This window comes from Gavia stellata, chromosome Z, assembly GCF_030936135.1.
Source record: "Gavia stellata isolate bGavSte3 chromosome Z, bGavSte3.hap2, whole genome shotgun sequence".
NCBI lineage: Eukaryota > Metazoa > Chordata > Aves > Gaviiformes > Gaviidae > Gavia > Gavia stellata.
The window spans coordinates 21,066,875-21,084,178 of NC_082637.1; the positions used below are offsets into that span (position 1 = coordinate 21,066,875).

Below are 17,304 nucleotides of genomic sequence, written 5' to 3' on the forward strand. Positions count from 1 at the left end.
GGCATCTGCTACTTAAAAATGTACATTATTTATGCTCCTAAGCGATGTTTGAGCTCATGGGTGGGGCAGTGCTGGTTATTACACCCCGCGGGGGGCCGGGCCCCGGGTTTCGGCCGCTCCGGGCCTGCCCGCCGCCGGCCCGGCGAGCCCCGGAGCGGCCGAAAGCTGGAGGGCGGCCGGCGCTCGGCGCCCGCGGCTGCTCGCCCCCCACCGGCCAATGGCACGCAAATACGTCCGCGCGTCCGAAGCGGGGATTGGCTGGACCGCTTACGCGGGCGCGGCTCGAGAGAGGGCGGTGACCAGGGCGGTCGTCAGGGGGCGGTTGTGAGGGAGGGGACGCAGTTCCGCGGGCGCCATGTTGCGAGCCGTACGCCGGCGATGGGATGCTTACAAGTACCGCTTTGTTCCTTGGCTGGCCCTCAACCTCCGCCGCAAGCGCAGGTGAGGCGGAGGGGCAGGTCCTGGGAGCCACCGGGCAGCGGCGAGGCCGCTTGGCGGGAGGCCCGCCCCGCCGCCCTTTCTGCCGTCCGGCGGGGTGCGGTGTGGCAGCCGGTGCCACCTGATGGGTTTCCCGTAGGGTTTTTCGGCCTCGAGCAGCTGCTGGAGCTGAGTGAAGAGCTCCCCCCGCGGGTGAGGAGCTGCCGTGGCCGAGACCCCGCTCCCCCCTTTTCGGAAGTGACCAGGGGCGGCGCAGGAGCTAACTCGGTTTTTTCACTGGGAGGCGGCTGCTTTGCGAAAGTGGTTCAGCCTCGTGTGTTACTTCGCTGGCGTAAAACTGTAATACTTGGGTACTTTAAAATGGTGTTTAACACTAAAACTAGATAGATGGGGGTTTGGGTTTTTTCGGTAAGATGCGTTTGCCCTCTTTTTAAAGGTAAAAGTAGTGCTTGAATGTAAATGAGTACAACATTGTTATGAGTAGTATAAATCAAAATCTCCCTAGTCAGCATAGTATTTGTCCTCGCCTCATTTAAAGTGTAATGAACGATATATATTTTTTAATAAAATTTGATAATCACATCTATTTGATTTTTGGTATGTTTGTCACTAAGAGCTCAGTGGAGTTTAACCTACTTGCTATGCTGTAAATACACTGATGATGGGTTCGTAGTAGGACAGGTATGAAAGAATATTCTGTAAAGTTTGGGTTTGTGTGAAACAGCAGTGCATGTAAGTTGCTGCTGTAAAATGGCTCTTCTGTATTTTATTTAGGAAAAATGTAATCTTAAAATATTTTTTTTCTTTACAGGACCCTCCGATATGTTCCCAAAAGCTCCCAAGACAAAATTATCTCTGATGAAGATGTCTTTGAAACACTACTAAAAATATTTAAAGCTCTGTTCATAAATGACTTCAGTAGACAAGCACATATTTTGGCCTTACTTCCAGAAATCAAATGTAAATATCTGGAATTACTTACTGTTGAGCAGAAGCGATCAAAAGTAAATTCTTGTAACCATCAGAGTCAACATGTGTTTAGTCCAGAGGAAGTTATGTTTAATACACTAGGGTTCAGTATTACTCGAGATCGAAGTTCCCTGGTGTCTGCTGGAACTGGAGTCTTTGTTACCAAAGGTTTTGTACCGAAAGGGACGGTTGTATCTATGTATCCTGGTAATGGAATGTTCTTTTTTCTGATTAAGTTAGATGTGATTTCTAACCATCTAATTATGGAATGTCAAAGTTCTACACTAATTCTTATTTTTTGGGTTTTATTTCTGTCATTCCTTAACAAAATCACAAGTAATGGTGATTGAGAATATTGGTATATAAACTGGCTAGTGTTCCTTTGGAAATAAGCAAAGCAGTATTGGGGGGGGGGGGTAATTTTGTTTATAGAAAAACCCTTTCAGTACTCAAAGTCTGATTTTTCAGCTGCTAGAAAAGTTGTTCCAGATTATTTAAACACAAATGCATGGGAGCAGTTTCAAGTAGATGAACAGTACAGTGGTTTGATGGTTGGACTTGATGATCTTACAGGTCTTCTCCAACCTTAGTGATTCTGTGAATTCTTTGGGGTTTTGGTTTTGGACAAGGGTCTGAAAAATGAGGTGTTGAGATGTCCACGCAGATCAGCAGACAAGACTATGAACTTTTTCAAAGCACAAATGAAAATAAAACCTTTATTTAGCGGAACTTTTTTCCATAAAGCATGTTTGGAAAATCAGCACTTCCCTTTTCCTCCTCATTTCTTGAAACTGTATTTGCTTACATTTCTTAAAAAGATTTGTAATTCTGTCAGTATGTCCAAGCTAGGACAGCTCTGCTGAAATGCTTTGGATTTGTTTCTGTTTCATCTGTCAAGAGAACCATCCCCTGCACGTGGTCTCTAGCTTGTGCCAGCGTTGCAGGATTGGGACCAGGCCAGGCATTGGGCAGTGGAGCATGTTTTGCCATGCCAAAGCGGGCGTGTCTGGCCATTACCATTGACTGGTAAACTAATTGTCAAATAACAATCACAGGGAATGAGACTGTGACCTTGCAGCTTGCTTCAAATTTCAGGTGCATACTAAATGTGAGTGTAGGCTCATTGAGAGTCTCGTCTAGCAGCTCATCTAGCAAAACAAGAGGATGAGCTGTTGAAATGCCTTCCTTTTTCAGTGGTATGAAGGAAACTGCGGGGCTGCTGGATGGGGAAGGGACCCTGTGGAGAGAGCAGGTCTGTGCTCTCCTGCCTGTTGTTTGGCAGTAAGTGCAGCCTGCCGATGGGGCCTTCACCTAGCTCCTCATGCGATTGCAACAAAGGATTTCTGCAGAGGGTTCCTGAAGATGTAGTTGGTGTGAGGCCTGCAGGACTGCAATGTTACGAAAAATGGCAAGCCAGTCTGCTGTCACTTTTCTGTGCTTGGAACCCAGGGCAGGTTAAATCTTCTCCACAGATTTGGGAAGCGGTCTGCTGCGATGATTTGTCTGTTCTTGGTTTGGCATTTTCTCTCTCCTTTACCAAACAAAATCTCTGATCAGGGTGGTGGAGGGGGGTGTTTGAGGTTTTTGAGGTTCTCTGCTCTCTGTGCATGCTTTTCAAAGAGTCCTGACACAGTAGTAACAAAACAGCTTAATACCTTCAGCTGTGCTTTCCTGAACAAACATCACTTGACATTTTCCTCTGAAGCAGGCCAGTTGGCTGTGATGCTTTATCTAGCTCTCGCATATATACTGATGCTTTATCTAGCTCTCACATGAATACTGGACCAGGCCTTCTCTTTTTTTTTTTTTTTTTTTTTGGTTGGACTTGATGATCTTACAGGTCTTTTCCAACCTTAGTGATTCTGTGATTCTGTGATTTCCTTCAATGGGTTCTCTCTTTGGAATATCTTAGGTCATGCAGATTTTTTTTGCATCCCACAAAGATGTGTTTAAAAGCTTCTAGGTTTACAAGTGTTAATGTCATTAACTGAGAGGCGAGTTCTCTCCTACCCCCTCTGTCTCCTTTGAGTTTCTGTGTGGAGGGGACTGGATGATACCGTAAGCCCATTCTGACAGTTAACTGATTTTCTTCTGAAATAATCATATCTGTCTTGCAACAGGTACAGTATACAGAAAGCATGAGCCCATCTTTTTCCAGTCCCTTGGCAATCCCTTTATTTTTAGGTGCATAGATGGCGTCCTTATTGATGGGAATGATAAAGGACTATCAAGATCAGTGTACAGGTAAGCAGTCAAAAGAAATAGGGGGTTGTCACTCAACTGATTTAAAACAGTGGTTCTAATAGTCTCAGTTCCCTGTTGTCTTACCCTAAATTGAGTTATATTTTAATATCATCCACCAATGTGTATCTTGTAATGCAGACAACACAAGGGTAAGAGCTGCTGGATGTGATCTGTTAACGTACTGTTTGTGTCTTCATCTGTAATGCCAATGAGATGCGCTTTGATGTACAGAGACTGTTTTCTGTAAAGAAAATAGTTTTAACAGGAGCAGGATGTAGCATAAAATTTTTTAAATGCTTCTGAGCTGTTACTGAAATCTGCTTAGTGGATAAAAAAAAAAGTGCCTCTGTATGGACTTGCTAATACCAAAAGGGTGAATCTGGTAACTCTGGCTTTGGTCTACAGATGAGCAGCACTTTAGAAGGGAGCAGTAACCATGATAATAATAATTGCTGTTGTTATTAATATCTCAAGTTGGAAGGGACCTATAAGGATCATTGGGTTCAACTCCCTGCTCCTCGCAGGACTACCTAAAACTAAACCAAAAGACTTAAGAGCATCATCCAGATGCTCCTTGAACTCTTGACCCAGTTGGTGCCATGACCACTACCCTGGGGAGCCTGTTCCAGGGACCAGCCACCCTCTTGGTGAAGAACCTTTTCCTGATGTCCAGTCTGAACTGTCCCTGACGCAGCTAGCCTGGACTGCTTTAGCTGGCCTTAAAATATAATTTATAGCAATTTGTCTTTAAATATGACCTGAAAAGAAAATAAAAACAAGCAATACTGATACTTACTAATACCAGATTTTAAGTCCGGGAATGAGTTTGAAGTTGATATTGTAATGAGCTTCACATCTGTAGGGATGAATGAGATGTGTTGACACTTCTGTCATGGTAGCGTTTGATACTGATTTCTGGAATTGTACGTGATGGTTTTGTGCGGGTTCTTCCACCAGAGTCTGAAAGACACCACACACTAGTGGGAGGTTTAAATGTACTTTTTAAAGTATCATCAAGGTATTTGTCCGCGCATGTGCCCCCCGCCACCCCAGCGTTGTCCTGTCCCGCAGGTGGGTTAGACAGCTGTAACTTTCCCCAGTGACTGTTGCTATTTCTACAGGACGAAGTACAGATAACCTGTTAAGTGAAGGAGCAGTGATTCACATTAATGCTGTCGGTCATTTCAGGTCTTGCAGCAGGAGAGATCAACTTGGTCCATTTCAAATGAGCGATGAGAGCTGGCTTACAGCTGCCCTACAAAACCCACTGGCGGTGGGACAGTATGTCAACAACTGCTCACACGGTAAGTTGCTAGGTAAATTTTCCAGGCTTGAGCTTGTCTTTATGGATATAAATTATTTTGGAGGTGATTCAGAGAATCAGATACTGATCTTGGAGGACAATAGTGCTGTTTAAAACAAGATAAGTACTTCCAGGATAAAAAGTTTGTTTTTATGGATATAAATTATTTTGGAGGTGACTCAATCAGATTCTGATCTTGGGGGACAATAGTGCTATTTAAAACAAGATAAGTACTTACAGGATAAAAAGTTTCTGAGGCCTTCTGTGAGAGCTGGGTACTAGAATCCTTCAGCACAGCAATGCTTCAAATATCCTTGTGTTTTTCTCATTGACTCCCCCAGATCCCCCAGCCTCCCTCCCCTGGTATGTAGAATGAAAGGCACACATCCCAAAATGTGATACGGTGGGAAAGGGTATCTGGCAAAGGACCGCTGGGCTGAGGCAGTACACAGAGTTGCAGATCAGGTTCCCCAGTGTGGTTCCAGCAGGCTTCTTGAGAAAACCATATGCACAGTGACATGTACAGTGAGATTCTATCACTGCTCAGGTTGAACTATAATACTTTTTTTAGGCTTCCTTACATTTGTGTGCAAGATGTAGGAAACTGTTGGTATGATGTAGCTGTTGGACATGAAGAGGGGAACTGCTTATTCTGTCTCACCCAATATGTGAATGGTCATAAGGTTTTAGGGGAATAAATGACTCATGGGAGTGGTGGTGAGATACAGAAAGTTGAATTGCTACCATGCCTAGCCTCTGAGTGGCTATCAGAGCCTGCATTACACTAAAGAGACCCTGCCTCAAAGTAGCTGGAGTAGCAAACGGGTATTGACTGACATGGAGACAAAGGGCTGTCCCATGAAACTGTTTCTTCCAGGTCCACTGTCCATGTAAAGAAAATTCCCTTCTTCCTGCTGGACAGATGCTGATTTTCTCCCTGGCTGTATTTATGACATACTCTGCCACCAGGAAATTTTTTTTCAAGATTTTTTTTTAACTGTAAAAGCAAATGTTCTGTATTAACAACATTTAGGAGTGCTGTAAGCTACCTCTGGCACTATACAAGTTGTGCCCCTTCACATACATGTTGTTGATCAGGTCATCCTGCTTAATGAAATAAGAATGAATTAAAGCTTATATAGTTGGTTGTGTATCTCTTGTGTAAATTCAAAATAGGACTTCAGAGGAATGTAGTAACTCCCAACAGAGGCATAGTTTTCAGGCTTGATGAAGCATCTGATATTTTTGCAGCAGTACATTTTATATTTTACACATCTCTAAACCCTATCTAAGATTTTCTCAGTATCATAGAGGCTTTTTTTTTTTTTTCTTATTTCTAGAAAAAGCAGCCAACGTGTGTTATCAGGAGTTTGATGTGCCGGCATATTTTCCAGTAGAACTGAAACAGTATCTTCCAAACATCGTCTACAGCCATGACATAGAGAGGTTAGCAGCGAATCAAAGAGCTCATAGATTCATATGATACAAAGCACACTGTATGTGTAAAAAAGGCAAACAGGGTTGAAGAATAATACTATTCCATATGAAGATGAGTTACACAGAAGTGTGCACCCCTATGGAAGAGTTAGCTCTTTGAATAGGCTGATTTTAAGTGATTTACAAGACTTGACTTTTCCTTTTTCCACATCTTCACAAGTGAGATCAGCATAGCTCTGAAAACACGGTTTTACAAGCAGTGGTTACACTATAGTGTGATTCTTCTGAATCCCATAAAGCACTAGTTATATTTTGCTTACATTACAGTACTGAGGTTTTTCAGTATGTGTTTCAAATATAGTTAGCAACCTTTAATCAATCAAAGCCCTTCTAAGGTAGCTGAGATTTAGGCTTCTTACTATCCTGTTCTGCTTATGTGGGGAATAAGCAGATGAATTTGCAAGAAGAAACCTGAAATGAATTTGTATTGAGACAAGTGACATACTATGGCAGTATAAAGGCATGTGACTTGTAGTTACACTACACAATTACAACATCCTCATTATGACCTGAAAATCCACCTCTTTTAGAAATTAAAACACTTGGAAACCTTTCTCAGATTTTTTGTTTGGAAATGTGGGAAAAGTGATAGTTAGATGAATATGGACAAGGAGCAATATGGACAACAAGGACAGACAATATGTCTGGAAGCAAGTGTCCTGTACTGGGATGTAGTCAAGAGTAACTTTGAAGATGTGAGAAAGTAAGTTGTCATGTTGGTTCTGAATTTAAGACACCAAAGAAACTGTGCGTCTGGTCCAGTTGCTACCTTTAGGAACTAAATAATCCTCTTCATCTGGAGGATGTATAACAACTTTAGAGCAGATCATCTAGGCTTCTAATGCAATTCTGGAGCTATTTTAAAATTCTGAAATTTCGCTGACGAAAGTTACGGTGCATATTGGAAAAACAGCTTTTCTGATTAAACTTAGATTTTGTTGAGGCTAGGTTAAAGATGCATTTGTAATCTGCAGATAAATAAATGCATGCTAATAAAAGAAGCGGTAAGACTGAACTTCCAGGAAGCCTGGATGCTGTACTTGAAGTGTGAAAGCGCAGTGAGCAGAGCAAAGCTATGGGAGTGTTTCAGGAAGGGGGAATTCTGCTCTCTTCTTTGGAATCTGTCATCAGTTCTCCCAGTGTACAGCCACTAGCCAAAAGATCGTATCTACTTCTAGCTGCTTGTTTTGATACTGATATTTGCAGTGCTGACAACATAGGTAATCTGGTTTCTATATCTTCTGTCTTGTAGAGGAGTTCTTGGTACTTGTTTACCTTTTTGTTGTTGTTTGATTTGTTTCAAAATGGCCGTACACCAAGTTTCTTAGTAGTGGGGACTGTTTGGGTTGATGCTGTTCTTCACTTCCACGTCCATTAGCATCAGAAGAATGTGCTTTCCTTCCTAGAATAGATACTTCAGCTTTAAAGCACAGTCGTTTACATAGAGGAAGTTTGGGGGGGGGGTAGGTTCCTAAATCTCTCTGTAAGAAAACTGTTTGTCAGCCACTGATGGCAGCTTGGGGTTTGTGGAGAATTCAACTATCATCAGATTGCAGCAGGTCTCTGATGCCGTGCAGAGCTGTCTGGTGGGATGTTGTTTGGCTGGGATGGGTTTAGCCAACTAACACCTGTGGGTGGGTGTGTCTAGAGGAATGATTTCTGCTCCATGAACTTTGCTGTAGCTTCTCCTCCTGTCTGTGTAAGTGTCTTTTTCTCTGGCTTGACCAGTTCTTTTCATTTCTGAATAATTGTGTGAGTGGAAACATTATTTGCATATCCACACAGGCTATGCTTTTTTTTGGTAATTATATTTAGTTGGCTTATATTTGCTATCTGTATTTCATTGTCATTTTTCCAGGCTCCCTGGTCTGCATTATGCATATTATTCCCAAAAGTAATCTAGACAGAGCCATTGTTTTAACTCCTTACCATGAAGAATTAAAAAATTAAAAGAGAAATGTAATTGTTCACTTCCACATGTTTTGCTTTTTGTTCTTTTACAGCCACCCGAGGTGTGTAGTGCTTGTCACTCTCAGAGACATCAAACAAGGAGAAGAACTTTTTTCTAATTACTACACGGTTGTCAGCTGAATTAATAGATTCAAGACTGAAGAAATCTATGTCATTAAAATACTTACTCTGTGTGTACCTCAAGCTTCATGAGCATTTTGGCATAATAAAGGGCTGTAGCTTTACCATTTAGAAAGCAAGCTGCAGGCTTGTATTTCCCTGAAAATACTGCACTTTTGATGTAGAGGTGAAGGTTTAACTGTTTACATCATTAGGTTCCCGGCTGTCTACTGGTATTACAGATATTACTGCCTAATGCTGTTCAGCTGTCCGTACAATAGCTCATAAAATAAAAACCTAAGTTCTGGACATGTCAGTTAATTTTCTAGTTTGCACAGTTGTCTGTTACTGTGGCTCAGTTTTAATATTTTACCATTTCTCTTCTCGTGACACAATTTGTAAAAATGACTTCCCTCTTGTGAACTATTCCTCAGATAATCCTCATAGTTCATGGTAATTACTAGTTCTTGTTCTGGTTTTCTTGGAGTTGGTCCCTTTGGTCCCTGCTTCCTACCTACCCTGAAAGTATTCCAGTGTAGCCAGTTGTCCAAATCTTTCACAAAGCCAGTTTTGGAACAGTGCTAATACGGACTTGAGATGTGCCTGCATGCTGCGCTGTCATCAAGAGGCCAACTTGAGCCACTGGCTTTAGCTCTGCCTGTCTTGGGGCAGGAGGAAAGACGGTGTGTATCCTGAAGCCCTGCCCAATCCTAGTTTCAGTGGTTCAGTGGGAAGTTTCCTGGCATGTGGCAACTTTCTCAAAGAGAAAGAACTTCATGTTGCAGCGTAGCTGGAGGAAATAATGTCAACGAAGTGTGCAGTGCATTTTTTTTAATGAGTTACTGGCATAAACGGAGCCAGCCATTCCCACGTTTATTCTTGCTGCTGTTCTGCAAACTGCCTTCAGAAAGTAAACAAGAGACAGCTTGTCAGTCTTTGGGTCTGGCTAAACAGCTTGGGAAAGAAAAATCATCACAGTATTGACTGCAGAACTCCAAGCAAGCCTCCCAATGACTTTGTGGTTGGCATAAGCTGGTGAGAAAGGAGGAGCCGGGAAATGGTGTGCTCTGACAAAATCTGGCAGTGGTTGGGGCAGCCAGGGTGCCCCATGTAGCTGCAGGAGCATCTAGTCTTGTTTTCAGAATGCAAAGCTTTTCTGTGTCTCTGTTATTTGGTCTCCTTCCAAGCCTGAGCCTTGTCTTTCAGATTCATCTGGAAGTTCTTCTCAGCCAGAGAAGGCTGGCTTCTTCAGGAAGGTTTAAGTAGCAGAGCTGTGCGGTAGTGGCATGTGGCTCAGCATGGGTTGTACAAGTTCTGTGAAGATGCTGGGGACGACTTCTAGTGACAGTCCTTGTGTCTTCACTGCATGGTAACAGGTAGTAGGCGGTGATCTTCAGTCTACTGAAGAGGCCGCTCATTCTCCATCGCTGTGAGGATTCCCTCTCTCCTGGGCTGGGCCTTCTCCCCAGCTCTCTCTGGGAGGAGGTTACTGGGCATCTCTTGATCTCTGCAGAGGAGGCTGGTTGTCAGGGCGCCTGCAGTGTTCCTTAGCTCAGCAGGTCAGGGCTCACGGCTGGGTGGGGAATACTAGTCTTGGCATGCCAGAAGAGGCACGTGCTATTCATGTTCGCTGTCAGGCGAGGACATAGATAACTTCAGCTGTCTCATGAAACATTTGCTAATACTTTTTAAATGGATTTGAAAGTATACTTCTGTCTGACAAGTGTGGAACTTTCAGGTTTACAATTCATTTATGGGGAAAGGTTTGCTTTACTGTGCTTGCTGCCTTCTGGATGTGAATGCTGCATGGTAGTGGAGGGTCAGAGTGCTGAAGTGCAGGCTGCCTATCGCTAACAGGGTACAGGGGACTGGCTCCTCCTTACTGAAATACTGAAGCCTGGCAGCCTGCTTCAGGGACTGCTCACAGGTGAGGGAAAGCAAGACCTGGCCTGCAGCTGACAGCAGCAATTGGTTTCTGTCAGCTGGTGGCTACAGAAAGCAAAAAAGTGGCAGGAGCATGAGGATGTGCTGTCAGGTGGTACTTTTGGGGAAGAAGCAGCACAGCATGGGGACTGAGTAGGAGAAAGGAAAATGGAAGGGTAGAAGTGCTACGGCCTGTGAAAGGGTTTTAGGTATATCAGATTTTTCCTTGTCATCTTTAGATTCCCATCTCTTCGTTAAGTCATTCTAATACCCTGTGTGCCCATTCATTACCACCTGGCACCACCAGTGCCTGAGCGGAGGATGCATTCCGATGTCACTTCAGAGGCAGCGTGGATTCTGGTAACAACCCAGTAAAATTCTCTATGCAAGCTATTTATGTTATTTTTGTTAATAGTAATAAATTATTCATTACAGTAAATACAATCTCGAGAGAGAAAGAGATGATTTGCCTGGGTGATTTTCATTGGAATTCCCTAAAAATAGGGACTTGCTTGGCTAACTCTGCCTCTGTATGCCTGTACACTTGGTAGAAGAAGGAAAGGAAAATCAAACTAAAATTCAAGGTAGTTTCAATTAGTGACAGGCCAGATCCACACAGTCGTTCTCCCAGATACGGACCTGTGGTCTGCACATGTTAAAATACTGTACTAATTCAGATTTAAACATACAAATTCTCTCCTGTTGCCAGCTGTGAATGCTCAGTGATGATCACCAACTGTCTTGGGCCTGGCTGGGACGAAGCTAACTTTCCCTGCAGCAGCCCTCCCAGTGCTGTGCTTTGTATCGGTAGCCCAAAGGGTGCTGGTGACACCCCAGTGTTTTGGCTACTGCTGAGCAGTGCTCATGCAGCATCAAGGCTGTCTCCAACCTTCTCATCCCCAAAGGCCTGCGGGCTGGGGGTAGGCAAGAGATTGGGAGGAGGCATAGCCAGAACAGCTGTCCCAAGCTGACCAAAGAGATATTCCATACCGTATAATGTCATGCTCAGCAATAAAAGCTAAGAGAAAGGAAGAAGGGAGGGGGCATTCGTTACTAAGGCGTTTGTCTTCTGGAGCAACCGCTACATGTACTGAGGCCCTGCTTCCCAGGCAGTGGCTGGACATCACCTGCTGATGGGAAGTGGAGAATAAGTGGGTTTTGTTTCCTTTGCTTCTGTGCAAGGCCTTTGCTTTTCCTTTATTAAACTGCCCTTATCTTAACTAATGAGTTCCTTTTAATCTTATTTTCTCTCACCTTGTCCTGTTGAGGAGGGGAAGTGATAGCATGGCTTGGTAGGCATCTGGCAGCCAGCCACAGTCAACCCACACCACCAACATACAAGCAAAACCAGGAGTGTATGGGGAAAACGGAAAGGTTCGCCACTGCATAGTGAGTTTCAGGCTTATTTTTCCTGGGTTTGTCTGAACTCCTTACCCCTGTGGTAGGTGTCCTGGTAGTCCTGGTGCTGCCAGTGGGGGAGTTCCCTGATTGCAGGCACCAGAGTGCAGCTTGCCAACTTGTGGGGGGTTGAGAGGCTGAGAAGCTTAGCAGGTTGGGCTGAATCCATGTGTCTCCTCAGCAGGAGCAGGAGGATGGAGCCCTTCACACTACAGTACTGGTTTGGAAATGCTGAGGGCCAGCTGCTGCTGTTCAAATGGTGAAATCAGATTTTGGAATAAATGAGATGATTGCATCAAAAGACACCCAGCTGGTCTCACCAGGCTCTTCTGAAGAAAACTGGTCTGCAAGGCTCTGACTTTTGACTTCTTAGCTCAAAAGGTGAAGCTGGTGGTAACTGTAATTCTGTAATTCTCCAGGAGGTTAAATTGTTAACTGGAATCCCTGTTGATTCGGCATGGCAGGAAAAGAGAGGTGCTTGAAAGAGATGAGCTAACAAACTTTGCAGGGGTGCTGTAGACTCCCAGAAAGAATAGAGAGATGGCCCGCAGCAGAAGAGGGACGTGTCTGCTAGGGGAAGAAGCTGCAAGGGGTCAGCACAAGAATCATAAACCCACTTTAAAAAAGCAATTCTTAATCAAGCTACTGAAGTACGCAGTACTGAAGTACTCAGTAATCAAGATTCTGAAGTATCACCAGTATGATTTAGAGCAGGTGGACATGAAACAGCCTGCGTCAGCTTTCCTAGTTAGCACACTTGTGTTTGAGACACCTGTCCACATGGGGAGTCCACCCTGAAGGGCTGGGGGCAGCTGGTGGCAGCTCAGAGGCCACCCTCACTCTCAGAGCTGTTTTATCCATCACCGCTGCCTGTGACCATGGAGAGTGTGATGAAGACAAACCACATCTCCCTGCTGCAGGGCTTCTGACTTGGAAGGACTGAGAAAAGGTGTGAGTGTGCATAAATGCTGCTGCTCATCCGTCCCTCCTCCCTTGCTCTCAAAGCCACCATTCCTTCCTGGCCACTGCCCATCAGAGCCACTGTGAGCTGATCTGACTTGCTAAACACGGTAGCACCACCACCACAAACCCCAGGCTTTCTCGTTGGTTTTGTTTTCTGCTATTGCAGTGAGCTGAAACAGCTCATAGAGCGGTCAGAGTGAGCAAGCGAGCCAGCAGGAAGCCTATAGGTGGTGGCTCCTAGTTGCTAATTTGACTTACTGGATCTTACGAAGCCATGCTTTAAGACACTTTCATTTTGTGTATAAAGGTGATGCTGTACTTAACCGACAGCTCCTCCCTGCCTGCCTGGCTGCCCAGCTCCCTGGCTGCGTGCTCCTTTCCCATGCTTGTTCTGAAGCTCACCTGGCAACACAGAAAACTAAGTCAATAACTGCAGCAAAAGGAAGCGATGTTCTTCTGCCAAGTTAATGAACTGTGTCAAATCTGTTTGCACAGCAGGCAGCCATGCGCCAGCGCTGTGGCAAAGGAGCAGGTGGGGATAAGCAGCTACACTGCAGGGCAGTGTAGAAGATGTCCATGACTTCAGCATAGCACGAAGGCAGCAGGAGAGCGTGCCTCAGCTGCTAAGGCATGCAGGCCTCCTTCCGTATCGGAGGGCCAAGATTTGCTGGGAGCTCTAAATTACTTTTCCCTACAGAGAGGGAAGAGAAATCCAAGAACTAGTAAAAAGTGTTTTAGCAAACTCATCACCGGGGTTTACCCTTCTAGTCTGTGCTGCCTTGCGTTCTGTGGACAAACAAGCAGTTAGGCACCGAATAGCCAAGCACCATAAGGACTTCAGGGGCTGCTTATCTTTTTAGTGGCAGAAGTGGATGTGTCCTGAGATGACTTTAATGGAAATGTAAGTAGTTAAAGTAACTACGGACTTGGGGATAGAGGTTTACATTATACATACATACACTAGAACAATTTTTAAAACTCCAGCATTGCAAGGCTAACACTTTGCACTGAAACAAGAAAGGATGCGATGGAGTCAGTCATTATGGCTTGTTCTAACAACATTGATCTTTATGCTAACCAACTAGAAAAAGTGAGATGCAGCTTGTCACCAAAGAGTTTTGGATAGGTATTTTGTTTTGCATCTTGTATCAACCATCATTAGAAAGACACTTATCTTGCATCTCTTCATCAGGGGAAGCAAAGCTCATTACATTACTTGGCAAATTACAACTTTTGCTGTTCAGAATTGTATCACCTTGCACTCCTGATTAACTTCACCATTAAGGCCTAAGCTGAGTAAAGTTTTTGTATTCACACCTGCAATCTAGCTTGACATTGATTTAAGGATTTGGGCATGTTTTCTTGCATCAGACAACAGGAATGTGTCCCCCACATCTTACCATGTAGTTTGAATACCGGGTTATACTGCTGCGATGCGTTACTCTGAAGCTACGTTTAAGTCCCATCCACGATTTTGCTATACTTAAGACATAATGTTTTAATGTTTGAGGGAAATCATTACTTACTATTTTACCTGCATCACTGCATGCTGCATTTTTCACTCTTCTCTGTGTAACATTAGGTAGTATGCACTTTAGCAGTACCTGGAGTTCTTATAATGTGTTCAGAGTTACTGCTAAATAGTTCTGAAAAATGAAGTAGCAAACATAGCGCAGATGCATCAAAAGCTTTACAAGTAAAGAAAGGTATCCAGACATTTATTTCTGGAACTGTACACCAGGTATTAAAGTACAACAAATACAAAATAATGCTCAAAAAAATCAGTTTATGTACAAATATTAAAACCAATGCAACGATAGCGACTTCCTCTTGAACATCTGATACTAAAACATGTTCCGATTGTCACTAGATTTGTTGTTACGCACAGGGTACTTACTTTGAACTGGGAATAACTGGAATCTCTGTTTTATTAGGACTATAACCATTCCTACTGTATTTTACATATGATAGTATTTCCTTCTTTCAATGAAAAATAGGAATAAAAAAAATAGTAACCTTGTCATTATTTTATAAATTACTGTATTTAGTTTCCCTGTCTGTAGACAATGTGCTTGTAATGCTGGGCAAATAGTGTCCCTGTTGGTCAGTTTATCCATTAGTTTACATTCAAAGTTAAAATACTCACTGGAGACTTTGGTTAAATTAAGTAGTATCACTGTGTTCTACTTGATCTGAAGTTTTCCTATATTTCTGACCCTCAGTTTTAAAAACTAAAACCAGGAAACAATTGCACAAATCATTGACCTAATTGTACACAATTTAGTATTTTCAAACAGTATTGTACATCCTTCAAGTAAATTCAGCAGTTTGACCATGACAAGAGGAAAACTAAACATTTAAAAACCTAGTGTGAGAAGATGACATATGACTAACCAAAGTAAAAGTATTGCTATAATCACAGCACCAGTTACACTTCTAAATGAATCAGCTACCCTCTTCAGATTCCCTGTACGTAAAAAACATACATTTACCAACACTGCAATTGCCCATTATGGATTTTTTGGTTTGTTTGTATGAAGAAGAAGTGTGGCAAAGGACAAAGAATTCATCACAGTTTGTTATAAGAATTGTGCTTCACCATCTAAGAACCAAGGCAATGTAATTTCTTCATATGGTTGCAATTCAGTTATCTTCATGCTGACTTTCAAAACTCAATTCTTTTAATAAACAGTAACAAGTTCTCCATTTAAATGTTTAAACTGAGAGAAAAATAAGTAAGTCCAGCTTTTAAAAGAAAAGTTCAATAAATAGCTATTTTACATGGATAAAGTCTTAGTGGTACAAATTTATGAATGTCACATCAAGCATGCACAAAAATGTTACTATACACAGAAGTAGTCAGAAAATATTGAAATAGATATCTAAAAAGATATGAAGAATTTACATATTTACAAAATCTTGCAAATTATTGCCTCATTTTAACAAGGAATTAAAAGTAAACGATACCAGCTAGCTAGCCAACAGGCTAAATTATATCAGCATTTAAAAAATCTATTAGACTAGCCGGAATTCATTTTTCTCTCATATCATTTTCTGAATTTTGGTCAAAAGTCTTTATTAAATAACTAAAGTGTCCGTTCAACTTGCTGACAACCCAAACCTTAGACAATTCTCTGTCTACATTAAGAGCCCAGCAATGCATAGATAAACTGAATATATTACTGCATCAGCTAATGAGAATGGGCATGTTCATTTAAGTGCAACTGGTATAAGCATTCAGTCATCTTTGTATAATGATTTTTACACAGACCAGCCACTCACTGTAAACCCATAGATAAACTTGAATGTGTAACAATGGAGGATTATGGCCAGTATTTTACAAAATTACATAAAATGTGTTGATTCATAAACAAAAGAAACAAGGTACAAAGTTCAGCACAAAACACAGCAACAAGAAGCTGACAACTTGGCTAAAAATGTCAGAGTACAACACAGGGCCAAGGCTACCCGTTATTTACTGTGTACTTACTAAAGTTACGTATTTCAGATGTGTAAGTTAAGAACGGATTACAAAATTATATCTACTTTTGTCCACTGTGCTAAACTAATTTGGTTTTAATGTGGTAAATGTGCTATTGCATAAACACTTCAAAGCAATCTTCATTACAACGCTGTAAAGAAAACTCCATACGCTACATCTGAAACTCAGGATGTCAATGCAGTTCACAGTATGCATAATAAATACCCTCTTCCCTTTCAAATATTAAAGTCACTACTTTCTAATTACTCAGCATAACCTTGAAGCAACTATTACAAATATCAACAACGCAAACTTAATCACTTGAATAATGGAAACTAATTAGTGGCAATTAAATTTGTAATACAAACAGTGCAAAGAAAAAATATGGAGGGAAAGGGGTAATCCTATTGAAGTAAGGTTCAGATTTTCCTTAAGAAACCCTGCAAGTTGTACGTTACAACAACATGTTACAAGCCAATATTATGTTTGGTTTGACTCTCCCACAAGAATCAGAACAAACTTTTGCAAGACAAACTTCCTGGATGGCAAAATTGCACTCAGTGTTCAAAATAAAAAAATTATTGATGTTAAATAGTTGCTTTTATGGGAAACATTTTTACCCATCCTTTCCTATCTGACGAAGGTAGTGAAGTGCCATTTTTGAGCCAATGACTTGCCAAAACAAATAAATGCAATCTACACTAAAAAAACCCCCAAACCATTTCAAATACATACTTCAAGGTTCTACTATTCCTATATAGACTAGATAGTCCCTCAAAACAGTAACACTTTGAACTGCAGTGCTCCAAACAATTTAAGATGTCTTCCAAATGTAGACCGTTCAGTGGTAAATCCTAAGCTGTGCAGACTGTAGCTTTATACATCAGCTGCCTTAGAAAAGTTAAGGTACACAATTACATTACTCTTCAAAGTCGTGGACAAAACCCATCCAAATACAATATAGCCTAAAACGCATCTGTTTAAGCCAGTAAGTAAGTTTAAAGTACACAGACACCTA

At 42.2% G+C, this 17,304-nt stretch overlaps 1 protein-coding gene across 3 annotated transcripts; it reads left to right on the top strand.

The window, feature by feature from the left end:
• Nucleotides 1-345: 345 nt before the first annotated feature.
• Nucleotides 346-9,348, top strand: SETD9 (SET domain containing 9). 3 transcript variants are annotated; one of them, XM_059833565.1, is made up of 6 exons: nucleotides 346-448; nucleotides 1,247-1,614; nucleotides 3,528-3,651; nucleotides 4,840-4,955; nucleotides 6,295-6,400; nucleotides 8,455-9,348. In XM_059833565.1, exons 1-6 carry the CDS (start codon nucleotides 384-386, stop codon nucleotides 8,540-8,542), a joined length of 867 nt encoding a protein of 288 aa, XP_059689548.1. In that variant the 5' UTR covers nucleotides 346-383; the 3' UTR covers nucleotides 8,543-9,348. The 3 variants fall into 3 exon arrangements, with proteins under 3 accessions (XP_059689548.1, XP_059689550.1, XP_059689549.1); XM_059833567.1 differs by having other exon boundaries at nucleotides 346-441; nucleotides 1,250-1,398; XM_059833566.1 differs by lacking the exon at nucleotides 6,295-6,400 and having other exon boundaries at nucleotides 346-441; nucleotides 1,250-1,614; nucleotides 8,455-8,522.
• Nucleotides 9,349-17,304: the final 7,956 nt, after the last annotated feature.

Excerpts from the sequence above, each read along its gene's own strand:
- SETD9 (XM_059833565.1), top strand. The coding sequence starts at position 384 with ATGCTTACAAGTACCGCTTTGTTCCTTGGCTGGCCCTCAACCTCCGCC. Across the intron at positions 3,652-4,839 it reads CTATCAAGATCAGTGTACAG|GTCTTGCAGCAGGAGAGATC; the intron begins GTAAGCAGTCAA and ends CGGTCATTTCAG. Across the intron at positions 4,956-6,294 it reads TGTCAACAACTGCTCACACG|AAAAAGCAGCCAACGTGTGT; the intron begins GTAAGTTGCTAG and ends TCTTATTTCTAG.